General features: G+C 41.4%; 1 protein-coding gene across 2 annotated transcripts; it reads left to right on the plus strand.

Annotated features, from left to right (window-relative positions):
• Positions 1-370: 370 nt before the first annotated feature.
• LOC145867259 (NLR family CARD domain-containing protein 3-like) lies at positions 371-11,576 on the plus strand. 2 transcript variants are annotated; one of them, XM_082971328.1, is made up of 10 exons: positions 371-527; positions 1,226-1,342; positions 1,613-1,697; positions 1,820-2,048; positions 2,425-4,195; positions 4,490-4,663; positions 7,019-7,192; positions 7,933-8,106; positions 8,690-8,736; positions 9,142-11,576. In XM_082971328.1, exons 1-10 carry the CDS (start codon positions 400-402, stop codon positions 9,666-9,668), a joined length of 3,426 nt encoding a protein of 1,141 aa, XP_082827454.1. In that variant the 5' UTR covers positions 371-399; the 3' UTR covers positions 9,669-11,576. The 2 variants fall into 2 exon arrangements, with proteins under 2 accessions (XP_082827454.1, XP_082827455.1); XM_082971329.1 differs by having other exon boundaries at positions 372-527; positions 1,588-1,697.
• Positions 11,577-16,429: the final 4,853 nt, after the last annotated feature.

The raw sequence follows: 16,429 nt of genomic DNA on the forward strand, positions 1-16,429 counted from the left end.
CAACCAACATGTTGGATCTCTGTTTAGTTGTCACTGTGTTAATCACAACCAACATGCTGGATCTCTGTTTAGTTGTCACTGTGTTAACCACAACCAACATGCTGGATCTCTGTTTAGTTGTCACTGTGTTAACCACAACCAACATGCTGGATCTCTGTTTAGTTGTTACTGTGTTAACCACAACCAACATGCTGGATCTCTGTTTAGTTGTTACTGTGTTGACCACAACCAACATGCTGTATCTCTGTTTAGTTGTTACTGTGTTAACCAACATGCTGGATCTCTGTTTAGTTGTCACTGTGTTAACCACAACCAACATGCTGGATCTCTGTTTACAGGGGTCAGTGCTCTAAAATGAGTCTCTCTGGGGAGGGAGAGGAGGGGGGCTCTGCCTCTAAAATGCATCTCTCTTGGGAGAGAGAGGAGGGGGGCCCTGCCTCTAAAATGCATCTCTCTGGGGAGAGAGAGGAGGGGGCCCCTGCCTCCAAAATGCGTCTCTCTGGGGGACATGACACCAAAGCTAAGAGGTAAGATGACAATTTTATGAAGAATTCATTAAGTTTATTTCCTAAATAAATAGCTATCTTAAGGTGAATGCTCCTACTGTAAATCTCTCTGGATAAGAGCATCTGCTAAATCAGGGGTTCTCAATCCGGGGTCTGCGGAGGTACTGCAGGGGTTCTGCAGGAAGCTCGGGGAGTGGTGGTGTATCCAGGGAGAAAACTAAACTAATATTCTGAAATGTCATTGTGGTCTTATGCTCCCATCTATTGAAATTATTTAGCAACTGCAGTAGTGCTTAAAAAATGTGTTATTCCTTACTAAAGTAGTAATTACTGAGAATTACTAGTTAATTTTATCACTTACAATAAAATAACAACTTATACCATAACAAACAATTAAACTGACATGAACCAAAATCACTATATATGTAGTTATTTAGTTAATTACCAAATTGAGCCGGTCGGTCACATTTGAGAGTGAGGGAGATATATAGCATTTTGCATAAAAAAACATGATTTTTGTCTCTGAAATGAAACCATCAAGTGATAGATTTTAAACAAATCCTTGTCTGTGAGAGATGTAATAATTAATACATCATTTCTTTAAACAATAAAAGCTCATTTCTGTAAAGTGATATGTTGCGTTTTGGAACTCTTCTTATGTTTCCCATCTGAGATCAGAGTAGATGAGAGATGTAATGTTTGTCTTTGTTGTGTTGAAGTCCAATCAAGCAGGAGAGACCAGCCTCCCCTGTACCCAGCTGTGTGTCCATGAAGAGTGACCTGTCTATGAATCATCCTATAGTGTTTAGAGAGGGAGACTTTTCTACTGAACAAAGGTAAGAAGAACTCATGGGTCATGGTCAGTGAGTTAAACAACACTGTCTCTAGTCATTTCTCCTCTCCCATTTTACCATTTCTTTTGGTTGTTTTCATAATCCATAGGCTAATCCTTTAGTCCATTTTCATAGTCCTAAAACTCTGTCTGTGTGTGTGTGTCTGTGTCTGTGTCTGTGTGTGTGTGTGTGTGTGTGTGTGTGTGTGTGTGTGTGTGTGTGTGTGTGTACACTCCCTGGATGAGGAGATGTAATCTCATGTTTTGTCCACAGAAACCAACAGGAGAAATCAGAGTCAGAGATTCTCAGTGGTCAGTCTTCCCAGAGTCATCAAACAGACCTGGACTCTGTATTCAGTGTATGTGATCCTGTTATGAACTTTTGTTTTCCTCAAGTAAAGTTTCTTTCAATTATTCATTAATGTGTTAAATGAGAAAGCATTTCTTCTCTTGCTTAACTTATTTACTGGATTTATTTTAGTTGCTTGAAGAGAAAATGATGACATTTGTGAAGAACGAGCTGAAGATGTTCAAGAGGATTCTTAGTCCTGAACTCCCAGAAGGCTTTGAGAGTCAGAAGCAGGATGAGGAAGTGGTGGATGCTGAAGATGAGAAGCAGGAGAGCAGTGCCAGAGAGGGAGCTCTGAAGATCACACTGCACGTCCTGAGGAAAATGAACCAGAAGGAGCTCGCTGACACACTGGAGAAATGTAAGATCTGTCTGCCTCATGTTGAATGCTGTTTTATAACATTTAAAAGCTGTAGCTAAAGTACAGCTAAAGTAGCTGTGTAACTCAATGATATTGTCGCAGCCTTAACACAACACCTAGTGACCTCATCAAGTAGCAGCAGCGATGTATTGTGGTTATTAGTTTAGAGAGAGAGAGACAACATTAATAATACCATCAATAATACCAATAATAATATAATTAGTCAAACCAGTCTGTAATGTATTATGAAAACATTTACACATTTATACAGTCAGTTAAGAGAATACATTATTACAATAGAAAACTTTATAACAGTCCTTCAATAATGTAGGCATTAAAACAGATGTAATATTAATATCCTCTGTGTTATTTCTAGATTCAGATGATCCTGCTGTGATTTGCCAACGTGAACTCAAATCTAATCTAAAGAAGAAGTTTCAATGTGTATTTGAGGGGATCGCTAAACAAGGAAACCCAACACTTCTCAATAAGATCTACACAGAGCTCTACATCACAGAGGGTGGAACAGGAGAGGTCAATAATGAACATGAACTGAGACAAATTGAGACAACAACCAGGAAACAAGCAAGACCAGAGACTGCAATGAAATGTAACAACATCTTCAAACCCTTAACTGGACAAGACAAACTTATCAGAACTGTGCTGACAAAGGGAGTCGCTGGCATTGGAAAAACAGTCTCTGTGCAGAAGTTCATTCTGGACTGGGCTGAAGGAAAAGCAAATCAGGATGTCCAATTTATATTTTCATTCCCTTTCCGGGAGCTGAATTTGATGAAAGGTGAAAAACTCACTTTGATTGAACTTCTCAATCACTTCTCAATGGAAACCAAACAATCAAGAATCTCCAACTACGACAAGTACAAAGTTCTGTTCATCTTTGATGGTCTGGATGAGTGCCGACTGCCCCTAGACTTCCAGAAGAACAAGATCTGTTGTGACGTTACAGAGTCAAACTCAGTAGATGTTCTGCTGACAAATCTCATCAAGGGAAATCTGCTTCCCTCTGCTCTCCTCTGGATAACTACCCGACCTGCAGCAGCCAATAAGATCCCTTCAGTGTGTGTTGACCAGGTGACAGAGGTACGAGGGTTCAATGACCCACAGAAGGAGGAGTACTTCAGGAAGAGATTCAGCAATGAGGACCTGGCCAGCAGAATCATCTCACACATAAAGACATCAAGGAGCCTCCACATCATGTGCCACATTCCAGTCTTCTGTTGGATTTCTGCAACAGTCCTTGAACACATGCTGATACACAAGAGAGAAGAGACGCCCAAGACTCTGACTGAGATGTACACACACCTTGTGGTGTTTCATACCAAACAGAAGAATGAAAAGTATCTTGGGAACGAAGAGACAGGTCCACAATGGAATAAAGAGAGCATTCTGTCACTGGGAAAACTGGCTTTTCAACAGCTTGTGAATGGCAATCTGATTTTCTATGAAGAAGACCTGAAAGAGGCTGGCATTGATGTCAATGAAGCCTCCGTGTACTCAGGATTGTGCACACAGCTCTTTAAAGAGGAATGTGGGCTGTACCAGGACAAGGTGTACTGCTTTGTTCATCTGAGCATTCAGGAGTTTCTGGCTGCTTTATATGTGTTCCTCTCATTCATCAACAACAATGAGAATCTAATGGCCGAACCGCAAACAAAAGATGAGCCTAAAGTTACTTTCTACAAGAGTGCTGTGGATAAAGCCTTACAAAGTGAGACGGGAAACCTGGACCTGTTCCTCCGCTTCCTTCTGGGCCTCTCACTGGAGTCCAATCAGAAGCACTTACAAAATCTACTGACAAAGACAAGAAGCAGCTCAAAGACCCATGAAAAAACAGTCCAGTACATCAAGGAGAAGATCAGGGAGAATCCCTCTCCAGAGAGGAGCATCAATCTGTTCCACTGTCTGAATGAACTGAATGACCATTCTCTGGTGGAGGAGATCCAAAGCTACCTGAGATCAGGAAGTCTCTCTAGAGCCAAACTGTCACCTGCACAGTGGTCAGCTCTGGTCTTTGTGTTGCTGACTTCAGAAAAGGAGCTGGATGTGTTTGACCTGAAGAAATACTCTGGATCGGAGGAAGGTCTTCTGAGGCTGCTGCCAGTGGTCAAAGCCTCCAGAGCTGTTCTGTGAGTAAATAAAATGACATTTGAGAACTAATCATCTGGAACAAATATTCCGTTTAGAGAAAATATATGTATTAAAATATAATATTAATATGAAATATATTAATATGAAAAAATTACTGAATCAGTGCATTGGTGTTCACATTAGTATAACAATATGTCCATACAAATCTAGGAGATGGAAGATTAATCTATATGTTGTTTGGAAGAATAAACCAAATGCATCTGCCATTGTCCTTCCACACTACTCGTTAAATTAACAGTGTGTTTGTGAAGTCATGATGATCTCTTTGTCAGGCTGTCAGGCTGTGGAGTAACAGAGAAAGGCTGTGCTTCTCTGGTCTCAGCTCTGAAGTCAAACCCCTCACACCTGAGAGAGCTGGATCTTAGCGACAATGACCTGAAGGATTCAGGAGTGAAGCTGCTCTCTGCTGTACTGGGGAATCCCCACTGTAAACTGGAGACTCTGAGGTCAGTATTCCTGTAGTTGGTCAACAAGTGATAACGCTTTAAGATTGCTTCGATCACGTGGGATATGTTCCGCATTGCGGCGAACAACAACATTGACGAATATGCTGATTCGGTGTGCGAGTTTATAGCTTCGGCGATGTCGTACCCACAGCGTCTATTAACCTCTCTAGGCTAGGCGGGACGAATTCGTCCCACCTACGTAACAGCCACGGCTATCCTGTGGCGCGATTTTCAAAACCTTAAAAAATCCTATTACTTCAATTTCTCAAACATATGACTATTTTACAGCCATTTAAAGATAAGACTCTCGTTAATCTAACCACACTGTCCGATTTCAAAAAGGCTTTACAACGAAAGCAAAACATTAGATTATGTCAGCAGAGTACCAAGCCAGAAATAATCAGACACCCATTTTTCAAGCCAGCATATAATGTCACCAAAACCCAGAAGACAGCTAAATGCAGCACTCACCTTTGATGATCTTCATCAGATGACAACCCTAGGACATTATGTTATACAATACATGCATGTTTTGTTCAATCAAGTTCATATTTATATCAAAAACCAGCTTTTTACATTAGCATGTGACGTTCAGAACTAGCATACCCCCCGCAAACTTCCGGGGAATTCGCTAACATTTTACTAAATTACTCATGATAAACGTTCACAAAAAGCATAACAATTATTTTAAGAATTATAGATACAGACCTCCTCTATGCACTCGATATGTCCGATTTTAAAATAGCTTTTTGGTGAAAGCACATTTTGCAATATACTAAGTACATAGCCCAGGCATCACGGGCTCGCTATTTAGACACCCGGCAAGTTTAGCACTCACCATAATCATATTTACTATTATAAAAGTTTGATTACCTTTTGTTGTCTTCGTCAGAATGCACTCCCAGGACGTCTACTTCAATAACAAATGTTGGTTTGGTCCAAAATAATCCATCGTTATATCCGAATAGCGGCGTTTTGTTCGTGCGTTCCAGACACTATCCGAAATGGTAAAGAAGTGTCGCGCGCATGGCACAATTCGTAACAATAAAATTCTAAATATTCCATTACCGTACTTCGAAGCATGTCAACCGCTGTTTAAAATCAATTTTTACGCCATTTTTCTCGTAGAAAAGCGATAATATTCCGACAGGGAATCTCCTTTTCGGCAAACAGAGGAAAAAATCATAAAGGCGGGGGCGGTCGGGGTCACGCGCATAAGCTAGTGTCTCTTGATCGGCCACTTGAGAAAGGCGATAATGTGTTTCAGCCTGGGGCTGGAATGACGACATTCTGTTTTTTCCCGGGCTCTGAGCGCCTATGGACGACGTGGGAAGTGTCACGTTAGAGCAGAGATCCTTAGTAAAAGATAGAGATGGAAAAGAAGTTCAAGAAATGGTCAGACAGGCCACTTCCTGTAAAGGAATCTCTCAGGTTTTGACCTGCCATTTGAGTTCTGTTATACTCACAGACACAATTCAAACAGTTTCAGAAACTTTAGGGAGTTTTCTATCCATATGTAATAAGTATATGCATATTCTAGTTACTGGGTAGGAGTGGTAACCAGATTAAATCGGGTATGTTTTTTATCCTGCCGTGTCAATACTGCCCCCTAGCCCTAACAGGCTAACATAATTGCAAAAGGGTTTTCTAATGATCAATTAGCCTTTTAAAATGATGAACTTGGATTAGCTAACACAACGTGGCATTGGAACACAGGAGTGATGGTTGCTGATAATGGGCCTCTGTACGCCTATGTAGATATTCCATAAACAATCAGCTGTTTCCAGCTACAATAGTCATTTACAACATTAACAATGTCTACACTGTATTTCAGATCAATTTGATGTTATTTTAATAGACAAAAAATGTGCTTTTCTTTCAAAAACAATGACATTTCTAAGTGACCATAAACTATTGAACGGTAGTGCATGTATTAAAATACCCTCAAATAAAAGGTGACATTATATACTGTCACCTCATATGAAACATTTGATCTCAAATCCAAAATGCTGGAGTATAAAGCCACATTTAAAATGTTATCTTCACTGTCAACATAGATATGATGTGGACTGTATACTCAATACAATCTAAATCTGATACCTCACTGTCTGTCTTTTGACTGATACTGCTTTTAAACTGGTCTGGTCAGTCTAGTCAAATATTTGTAATATGCATTTTTCTATCTACAAGAAATACTTTGATAATTTTTCATTTATAATAATGATACATTAATTTATTATTAGATATGGCAGGTTTCAGGACACTGATATATCTGAATATGTTGAAGAAATATACTGCCACTTTTTTCACCACCAAAGAATAGCAGTGTGATTTTAATGATTTGACTCTTTGCAGGCTGTCAGGCTGTCTAATCACAGAGGAAGGCTGTGATTCTCTGGTCTCAGCTCTGAAGTCAAACCCCTCACACCTGAGAGAGCTGGACCTGAGTAACAATGACCTGAAGGATTCAGGAGTGAAGCTGCTCTCTGCTGGACTAGAGGATCAACACTGCAGACTGGAAACTCTGAGGTCAGTATTCCTGTAGTTGGTCAACAAGTGATAACTGTTCACCAGATCCTCATGTGTTTACCAGACACACATAGTCCACACCATATGTGTTTGGACAGTGAAGCTTACAGTTCTAAATGTGGTGCTATGCTCCAGCATTTTGGATTTGAGATGTTTCATATTAGGTCACAGTACAGAATGTCACCTTTTATTTGAGGGTATTTTCATACATATCTGTTTTACCGTTTAGAAATGAAAGCACTTTCTGTACGTAGTTCTCCCATTTGAAGAAGTCTTAATTATTTGGACAAATTCACTTATATTGTATTAAAGTAGCCATAAGTTTAGTATTTAGTCCCATATTCCATGCCTGCAGTGATTACATCAAGCTTGTGATTCTACTAACTTGTTGAATGCATTTGTAGTTTGTCTTGGTTGTGTTTTGGATTATGTTTTTCCTAATAGAAACTGAACGGTGAATAATGTCCTGTCATTTTGGAGTCACTTCACTTGTATTGTCAGTAAGAATAGAAGATGTTTCTGAACACTTCTACATTCATGTGGATGCTACCATGATTATGAATAATGATGAATGAATCGTGAATAATGATGAATGAGAAAGTTACAGAGGCACAAAGATCAGACCTCCTTTGTTATTGGTGTTATTCTGTATACTTCTGGCCCTTCTTTGGACACTGTGTTAACTAACCTCTAGACGAGCTTCAATGGTATTGGTAATGGTGAGATTTGACTCTTTGTAGGCTGTCAGGCTGTCAAGTCACAGAGGAAGGCTGTGCTTCTCTGGTCTCAGCTCTGAGGTCAAACCCCTCACACCTGAGAGAGCTGGACCTGAGCTACAATCACCCAGGAGACTCAGGAGTCAGACTGCTCTCTGCTGGACTGGAGGATCCACACTGCAGACTGGAGAAACTCAAGTATGTAGAGGGTTTATGTCAATGTTCATATCAGACATGTTTGACTTATCAGGCTATTTAAGACAAACATTCTGACCACCACTTGGACAAAGTTATATGCTGACTGTGTGTGTGTGTGTGTGTGTGTGTGTGTGTGTGTGTGTGTGTGTGTGTGTGTGTGTGTGTGTGTGTGTGTGTGTGTGTGTGTGTGTGTGTGTGTGTGTGTGAGAGAGAGTTCAGTGTGTGTGAGAGAGTTCAGTGTGTGTGTGTGTGTCGTCTGTGTGTATGGGTCCAGTGTGTGTGCAGTGTGTGTGTGTCCAGTGACAATCTCTCAATGACATACACACACACACAAACAGGACACGCACACAAACTGGACACACACACACTGGACAAACACACACAAAGGACACAGACACACACACACACACACACACACACTCACACACACACACACACACACTGGAAATACAAACACACACACACAGGACACACACAAACACAAACATTCGCTTGAAGTTATCTGCTGACCGTGTGTGTGTCCAGTCTGTGTGTTAGTTCAGGTGTACTTATTGACTGTCTGTTCTTCTGCTTACCGCTACAGTGTGGAACATGGTGGAGAGTACACAATGAGACCTGGGCTTAGACAATGTGAGTGTTGACTGCTGTGAAGATTATGACTAAGAATAAGTCTTAATTCAAGTTAAGTCAAAGTCAAAGACCACCATCATTACTGACTTGGTCATGTTAAATATCAGCTGTAGTTCTACAGAAACAGAAATCAGGGACACCAAAGTTTACAAAGAGTTGCTTTGACAATGTGTGTGTGTGTGTGTGTGTGTGTGTGTGTGTGTGTGTGTGTGTAATTAATCGGAATAAGTGTGTTTTATATCACCAAACAGTTTAACATATGATCATTCAACAAGTCTCAAGTTACCTTAACTTCTCCTTTTGATACCCAGAAACATCTACATTAAATGAATTAGTGAAAAGTGAGTTAACATTCTAATGTGAATGATGATGATTTCTAATATTGTGTCTGGTTTCATCCATCAGATGTCTGTGATCTCACATTGGACCTAAACACAGTAAACAGACACCTCTCTCTGTCTGAGGAGAACAGAAAGGTGACATGTAGGACAGAGGAGCAGCCGTATCCTGATCACCCAGAGAGATTTGAGGACTGTGGACAGGTGCTGTGTAGAGAGGGTCTGACTGGGCGCTGTTACTGGGAGGTAGAGTGGAGTGGGAGAGGGGCTGTTATAGGAGTGACATATAAAGGAATCAGCAGGAGAGGAAGGGTTGAGGACTGTGTGATTGGATGGAATGACAAGTCCTGGAGTCTGTTCTGCTCTGACAACAATTACTCTGCCTGTCACAATAATAATCCCACTACCATAGACGTCCCCTCCTCCAGCTTCCACAGAGTAGGAGTGTATCTGGACTGGCCAGCTGGCACTCTGTCCTTCTATAGAGCCTCCTCTGACACACTGACCCACCTGATCACATTCACCTCCACATTCACTGAGCCCCTCTATCCAGGGTTTAGGGTTTGGTATGATGACTCCTCAGTGTCCCTGTAAATAATAATCTGACACACACACACACACACACACCCACACAATGGACACACACACACACACACACACACACACACACACACACACACACACACACACACACACACACACACACACACACACACACACACACACACACACACACACACACACACTTGCCTTTGGAGCATTTACGCCAATCAGGAGTTCGACGTCGGCATCAATCTCCTTCAACTGAACCTCTTTCAGGTATGGCTTTTGAGTTCTTTCTGAGTGGGAATGCTCTCTTTTGTCACTGGGATCTTACTCTGGGTGTAGATGTAATGCAAGAAATGTGACGCCCTCCACATTGCCAATCTCTAATCTCAAAGCTCCTGCCCCATTGTGTGTAGCAGAATTTCCATCTCATTGCCTTGAGCTGCCTCATGAGTCTCTCTGTACAAAATGTTGCTGAGCTACCAGATTCGAGAAACGCATAGGTTAACACAGACTTGCTTCCATTTGCCATCTTTACTTGAACTGGCACAATTGCAAGGGCACACACACTGACACACCAACACACACACACACACACACACACACACACTGGACTCACAAACATCCTGGACTCACACACACACACACACACTGACACACCAACACACTGGACTCATACACACACGCACTGACACACACACTGGACACACACACACTGGACTCACACGCACTGACACACACACACACTGGACACACACAAACTGGACACACACAAACTGGACACACACAAACTGGACACACACATGCTGGACACACACACACACGATGCTGGACACATTCAGACATACGCATCTTCCTATAATTGGACCTTGACCCAGGACCTTCAAATTGGGAACAAACAGACACCTCATTCCAGCAATAACTTCCACCACAAACACAGAGGTGAAAATATTACCGGAATATTCTGCAAAATGTTGATGAAGACGTCACTCAATCCACCCAAAACAACATGCAGTCTTTCCACAAGACTCCCATGAAGTTATAGTGTGACGTTATGAGTCGACGTTAAAGTAACATTCTCACAACATACTGCACTTGTTTTATCCTGTTTTAGATGTATCCTCTGTTTAAACATTTAAACTCTTACAATAACACTGTTAAAATACCAATGTGATCATTTCTTGTCTTTTATGTTGGAAAAACAAATTGTACAATTATATGTAGACATACGCTCCATAGTTGTACAAGTATACATGGATATATTGTACTTTTCATAATAAAACATACTTGAAACAAGAAAAAGCATGTTAATAGTGGAAAACAATTTTGTTATTGATTTTTACATTGCTTCTCCCTGTCTCATGTTGACGTTTGTCATGAATCTTGACCTGGAGGCAGAACTGTGCGATTTCCTCTAGATATGTCAGCTGCAATGTCAGAATTGGCTGTGGAAAATGTTGTTTTATGGTCTTAATTTAAGGGAGGGATTAGCAGTGTGGTTAGGGTTGAGGTTAGGATTAAAATCGGATTGTATTACTTTGTGCCTGTGCCAGCTAGTAACCACTTTGCTGAACTGCCTCCAGGGCAAGATTCATGACAATAAATGCCAACCTGCCTCCAGGGCAAGATTCATGACAATAAATGCCAACCTGCCTCCAGGGCAAGATTCATGACAATAAATGCCAACCTGCCTCCAGGGCAAGATTCATGACAATAAATGCCAACCTACCTCCAGGGCAAGTCTTACCTGTGGCTCCGTTTGTAGAGCATGGTGTGTGCAACGCCAGGGTTGTGGGTTCGATTCCCACGGGGGGCCAGAACAATTTTTTTTTTTTTTAAATGTATGAAATGTATACATTCACGACTGTAAGTCGCTCTGGATAAGAGCGTCTGCTAAATGACTAAAATGTAAATGTAAAATGTAATTCATGACAATAAATGCCAACCTGCCTCCCAGTCGTCCCCTCCTTATCTTTACAAGGCTGCAGAACATGAAAGCTAGTGATGTGGGGGTTCTCTCATAACCCTCAGTCCCCAGGTGGGTAGATGGCAGGTTGAATAAAGAGAAGCTAGTGATGTGGGGGTTCTCTCATAACCCTCAGTCCCCAGGTGGGTAGATGGCAGGTTGAATAAAGAGAAGCTAGTGATGTGGGGGGGTTCTCTCATAACCCTCAGTCCCCAGGTGGGTAGATGGCAGGTTGAATAAAGAGAAGCTAGTGATGTGGGGGTTCTCTCATAACCCTCAGTCCCCAGGTGGGTAGATGGCAGGTTGAATAAAGAGAAGCTAGTGATGTGGGGGTTCTCTCATAACCCTCAGTCCCCAGGTGGGTAGATGGCAGGTTGAATAAAGAGAAGCTAGTGATGTGGGGGTTCTCTCATAACCCTCGGTCCCCAGGTGGGTAGATGGCAGGTTGAATAAAGAGAAGCTAGTGATGTGGGGGTTCTCTCATAACCCTCGGTCCCCAGGTGGGTAGATGGCAGGTTGAATAAAGAGAAGCTATGATGTGGGGGTTCTCTCATAACCCTCAGTCCCCAGGTGGGTAGATGGCAGGTTGTATAAAGAGAAGCTAGTGATGTGGGGGTTCTCTCATAACCCTCAGTCCCCAGGTGGGTAGATGGCAGGTTGAATAAAGAGAAGCTAGTGATGAGGGGGTTCTCTCATAACCCTCAGTCCCCAGGTGGGTAGATGGCAGGTTGAATAAAGAGAAGCTAGTGATGTGGGGGTTCTCTCATAACCCTCAGTCCCCAGGTGGGTAGATGGCAGGTTGAATAAAGAGAAGCTAGTGATGTGGGGGGGTTCTCTCATAACCCTCAGTCCCCAGGTGGGTAGATGGCAGGTTGAATAAAGAGAAGCTAGTGATGTGGGGGTTCTCTCATAACCCTCAGTCCCCAGGTGGGTAGATGGCAGGTTGTATATAGAGAAGCTAGTGATGTGGGGGGGTTCTCTCATAACCCTCAGTCCCCAGGTGGGTAGATGGCAGGTTGAATAAAGAGAAGCTAGTGATGTGGGGGGGTTCTCTCATAACCCTCAGTCCCCAGGTGGGTAGATGGCAGGTTGAATAAAGAGAAGCTAGTGATGTGGGGGTTCTCTCATAACCCTCAGTCCCCAGGTGGGTAGATGGCAGGTTGAATAAAGATAAGCTATGATGTGGGAGTTCTCTCATAACCCCCCTCTCCATGTAATCTGATTCATTATGATCTAGGATCAGGTCCCTCCTCTCCATGTAATCTGATTCATTATGATATAGGATCAGGTCCCCCCTCTCCATGTAATCTGATTCATTATGATCTAGGATCAGGTCCCTCCTCTCCATGTAATCTGATTCATTATGATCTAGGATCAGGTCCCCTCCTCTCCATGTAATCTGATTCATTATGATCTAGGATCAGGTCCCCCTCTCCATGTAATCTGATTCATTATGATCTAGGATCAGGTCCCTCCTCTCCATGTAATCTGATTCATTATGATCTAGGATCAGGTCCCCCTCTCCATGTAATCTGATTCATTATGATCTAGGATCAGGTCCCCCCTCTCCATGTAATCTGATTCATTATGATATAGGATCAGGTCCCCCCTCTCCGTGTAATCTGATTCATTATAATCTAGGATCAGGTTCCCCCTCTCCATGTAATCTGATTCATTATGATCTAGGATCAGGTCCCCCCTCTCCATGTAATCTGATTCATTATGATCTAGGATCAGGTCCTCCTTTCCATGTAATCTGATTCATTATGATCTAGGATCAGGTCCCCCCTCTCCATGTAATCTGATTCATTATGATCTAGGATCAGGTCCCCCCTCTCCATGTAATCTGATTCATTATGATCTAGGATCAGGTTCCCCCTCTCCATGTAATCTGATTCATTATGATCTAGGATCAGGTCCCCCACTCCATGTAATCTAATACATTATGATCTAAAATACTTAACTGATCCTAGATCAGCTGTCCTACTCTTTATGAATACTGTCACAGAATCAATTAGTATCATTCATTGAACTGCTTTGCCATGAACAGATCTGTGAGGTCTTAACTTAAAGGTTCTATATTGACCTTATGGTCATTTTAATGGGGTTGAACATCCATCCCATCAGATTGTGTAAAGGATTTTATGAGTTCAGAAAAACAGTGACTTGGAAGCATCTCTCTGACCTCACCCTGCTGAAACACACTCAAGTAAAGACCACATAGCTACAGTTATATGCTTTTCTGTTTTTATACACTTTTACAGACAATGTATGGACAGGTATCCATATGAATCAGTACAATATACAAACTAGTAAGCCACCTCCCAATAAGGGGTCAGCAATATCAAGCATGCAGCACTAAACAGACAGACATCTCAGGCAACAAAATCTCACACTCAATACCTGCAAATATTTACAAAAAGTATTGTAGCAGATTTTATTTTGACTTCATGAGAAAAGACCCACATTTTTGGGTGAAATTAACAGAAGCCTTTGCAACAACAATCTAAAATAAGTTTTGCTAGCGTTATGAATATACAGTGTCTTTATTAATATATATGTTTTAATTGTAGTTGTATGCCTATATGTACAGTTTTTTTTAACACTTGTTAACAACCACACACTTTTAATGGGGGTGGCAGGTAGCCTAGTTGTTAGAGTATTGGGCTAGTAACTGAAATGTTGCTGCATCGAATCTCCAAGCTGACAAGGTAAAATTCGGTTGTTCTGCCCCTGAACAAGGCAGGTTACCCACTGTTCCCCGGTAGGCCATCACAGGGGCGGAAATGCCGGGGGGGACGGGGGGGACACAACCCCCCCATCCTGGGAAAAATATGATTTGTCCCCCCCAATATATCACTGAAACATAACTATGTAATTTAAATAATATTAATAATATGCAATGAAAGCAATTGTGCTGATTATAGACACTTAATAGCTTGTTTTTAAGTTTCAAAAGATTGCGACCCCCCCCACCCTTTGCCTCACAATGGTTTGATCCACTGCCAGTTCCTTAGCTTGCGAGGTAACGTAGAGGTCGTATCTACTGTCTGAAAGGCACTCAATACACATAACTGACGTGAGGTTAATCCAGTCAATCGCGCACACACACTAGCTGAATATGCAGAGCTAGCGCGCAAATATTAACTATTAAGCTAGCTAGTACCTATTCCATGTATGTGGCGTCGTCAAAGATGGAATCTTTGCTATCGTCAATTTATTCCAAGATCAGCATGCATGTAAGTTAGTGCTTCAAAGTCCCTGTGATAAGGTTAGCGATAAACTGAACAGAACTTCACTCTCTTCTACCATTGTTTTAAATATATTTAATGGTCTCGTTGCAAAAGCTAAATTGTCGCAAGGGAACTTTTATTAATATATTTTATTTCACCTTTATTTAACCTGGGTAGCAAAGATTATAGCAAACACCACTGAATTGGTGCTCGCTAGCTTTGCAAATTCAGCTATTGTTAGAAGCCAGCCAATATGAAACAAACGATTAAAATTACAAAAGGTTGCAGCATATGTTGTGTAAATGGTGAACTCATACAGCTGTCAACTCTTGTCACTGCAATCCGTTTCACATTTGCTAGCTACCTTTTAGATCGAAGCCCATATAGAATGATAGAAGATAAGATGATAGAAGCCCATCTCCTACTGTAAATAACCTACATACTGTGTGTGTGTAGCCAACCAGGTAGAAAAATGGCAGAAAAATGGCAGAAAAAAGACGGACATCAGAGTATTTTTCAGTACACCAAAACGCAAAGTAAGAACCCTCGTAGCCTAATATCTCAAAGACTAGTTGATAAAATGTTCATAAGAAAGAAATGAAATTCTAATGGAAATGTTTCACAATGATGTCATTAGGCAGAGCAGGCAACAGATGGCACACAGACAGCAGAGTTGGGGACAGATATGCAGGGACAGACTGGCAGAGACAGGGAGTCTCAGGTAAGTTTGTTGAGTCTTTGTTTGGCAACATTATGAAAGGTTCTCAATTTTTTTTACTTGTAAAATAGGAACATAATTGGAAAATGCCATGGATACCCCCACTCTCAACTTAAACTGGTGACTGAACTAAGATGTGTTAAAGGCAATGGTATTGCTGTTGTGATTAGTTGTGTAGTTTTGGGTACCGGTAGTTAGGAGTACGGCAAACACCTTATTTCTTTGGTTCCTCAATATACATTTACCATATTAAACGTAGGCTATGTGTTACAGCACTACTTTTGGTGTCCCCTCAGGAATTGCTCTTGAGAAAATGTAATGTAATTGTCCCCTCCAAAGTTGATATCAGATTTTCGCCCCTGGGCCATCATTGTAAATAAGAATTTGTTGCCTCTTGGGGCTAGGTGGGACGCTAGCGTGCCACCCGTGGTGCACTCCATCAACAGCAGGTGCATTTCAAGAGCGGCAAATTTGAATCCAAATAAATGTCAAAATTCAAATTTTTCAAAAATACAACTATGTTACACCATTTGAAAGATAAACATCTCCTTAATCTAACCACGTTTTACGATTTCAAAAAGGTTTTACGGCGAAAGCATAAATTTAGAGTATGTTAGGACAGTACATTTACAAGAGTTGTGTGTAATGTTTTGTCAAGTCAAAGACAGGGTCACCAAAACCATAAAACCAGCTAAAATGATGCACTAACCTTTTACAATCTCCATCAGATGACACTCCTAGGACATTATGTTAGACAATGCATGCATTTTTAGTTCTATCAAGTTCATATTTATATCCAAAAACAGCGTTTTACTATGGCATTGATGTTGAGGAAATCGTTTCCCTCCAATAACCGGCAGTCAAGTCAGCGTCACAAATTAAATAATTAAAA

Source organism: Salmo salar, unplaced genomic scaffold, assembly GCF_965601325.2.
Source record: "Salmo salar unplaced genomic scaffold, fSalSal1 ptg000257l, whole genome shotgun sequence".
NCBI classification, from domain to species: Eukaryota; Metazoa; Chordata; class Actinopteri; order Salmoniformes; family Salmonidae; genus Salmo; species Salmo salar.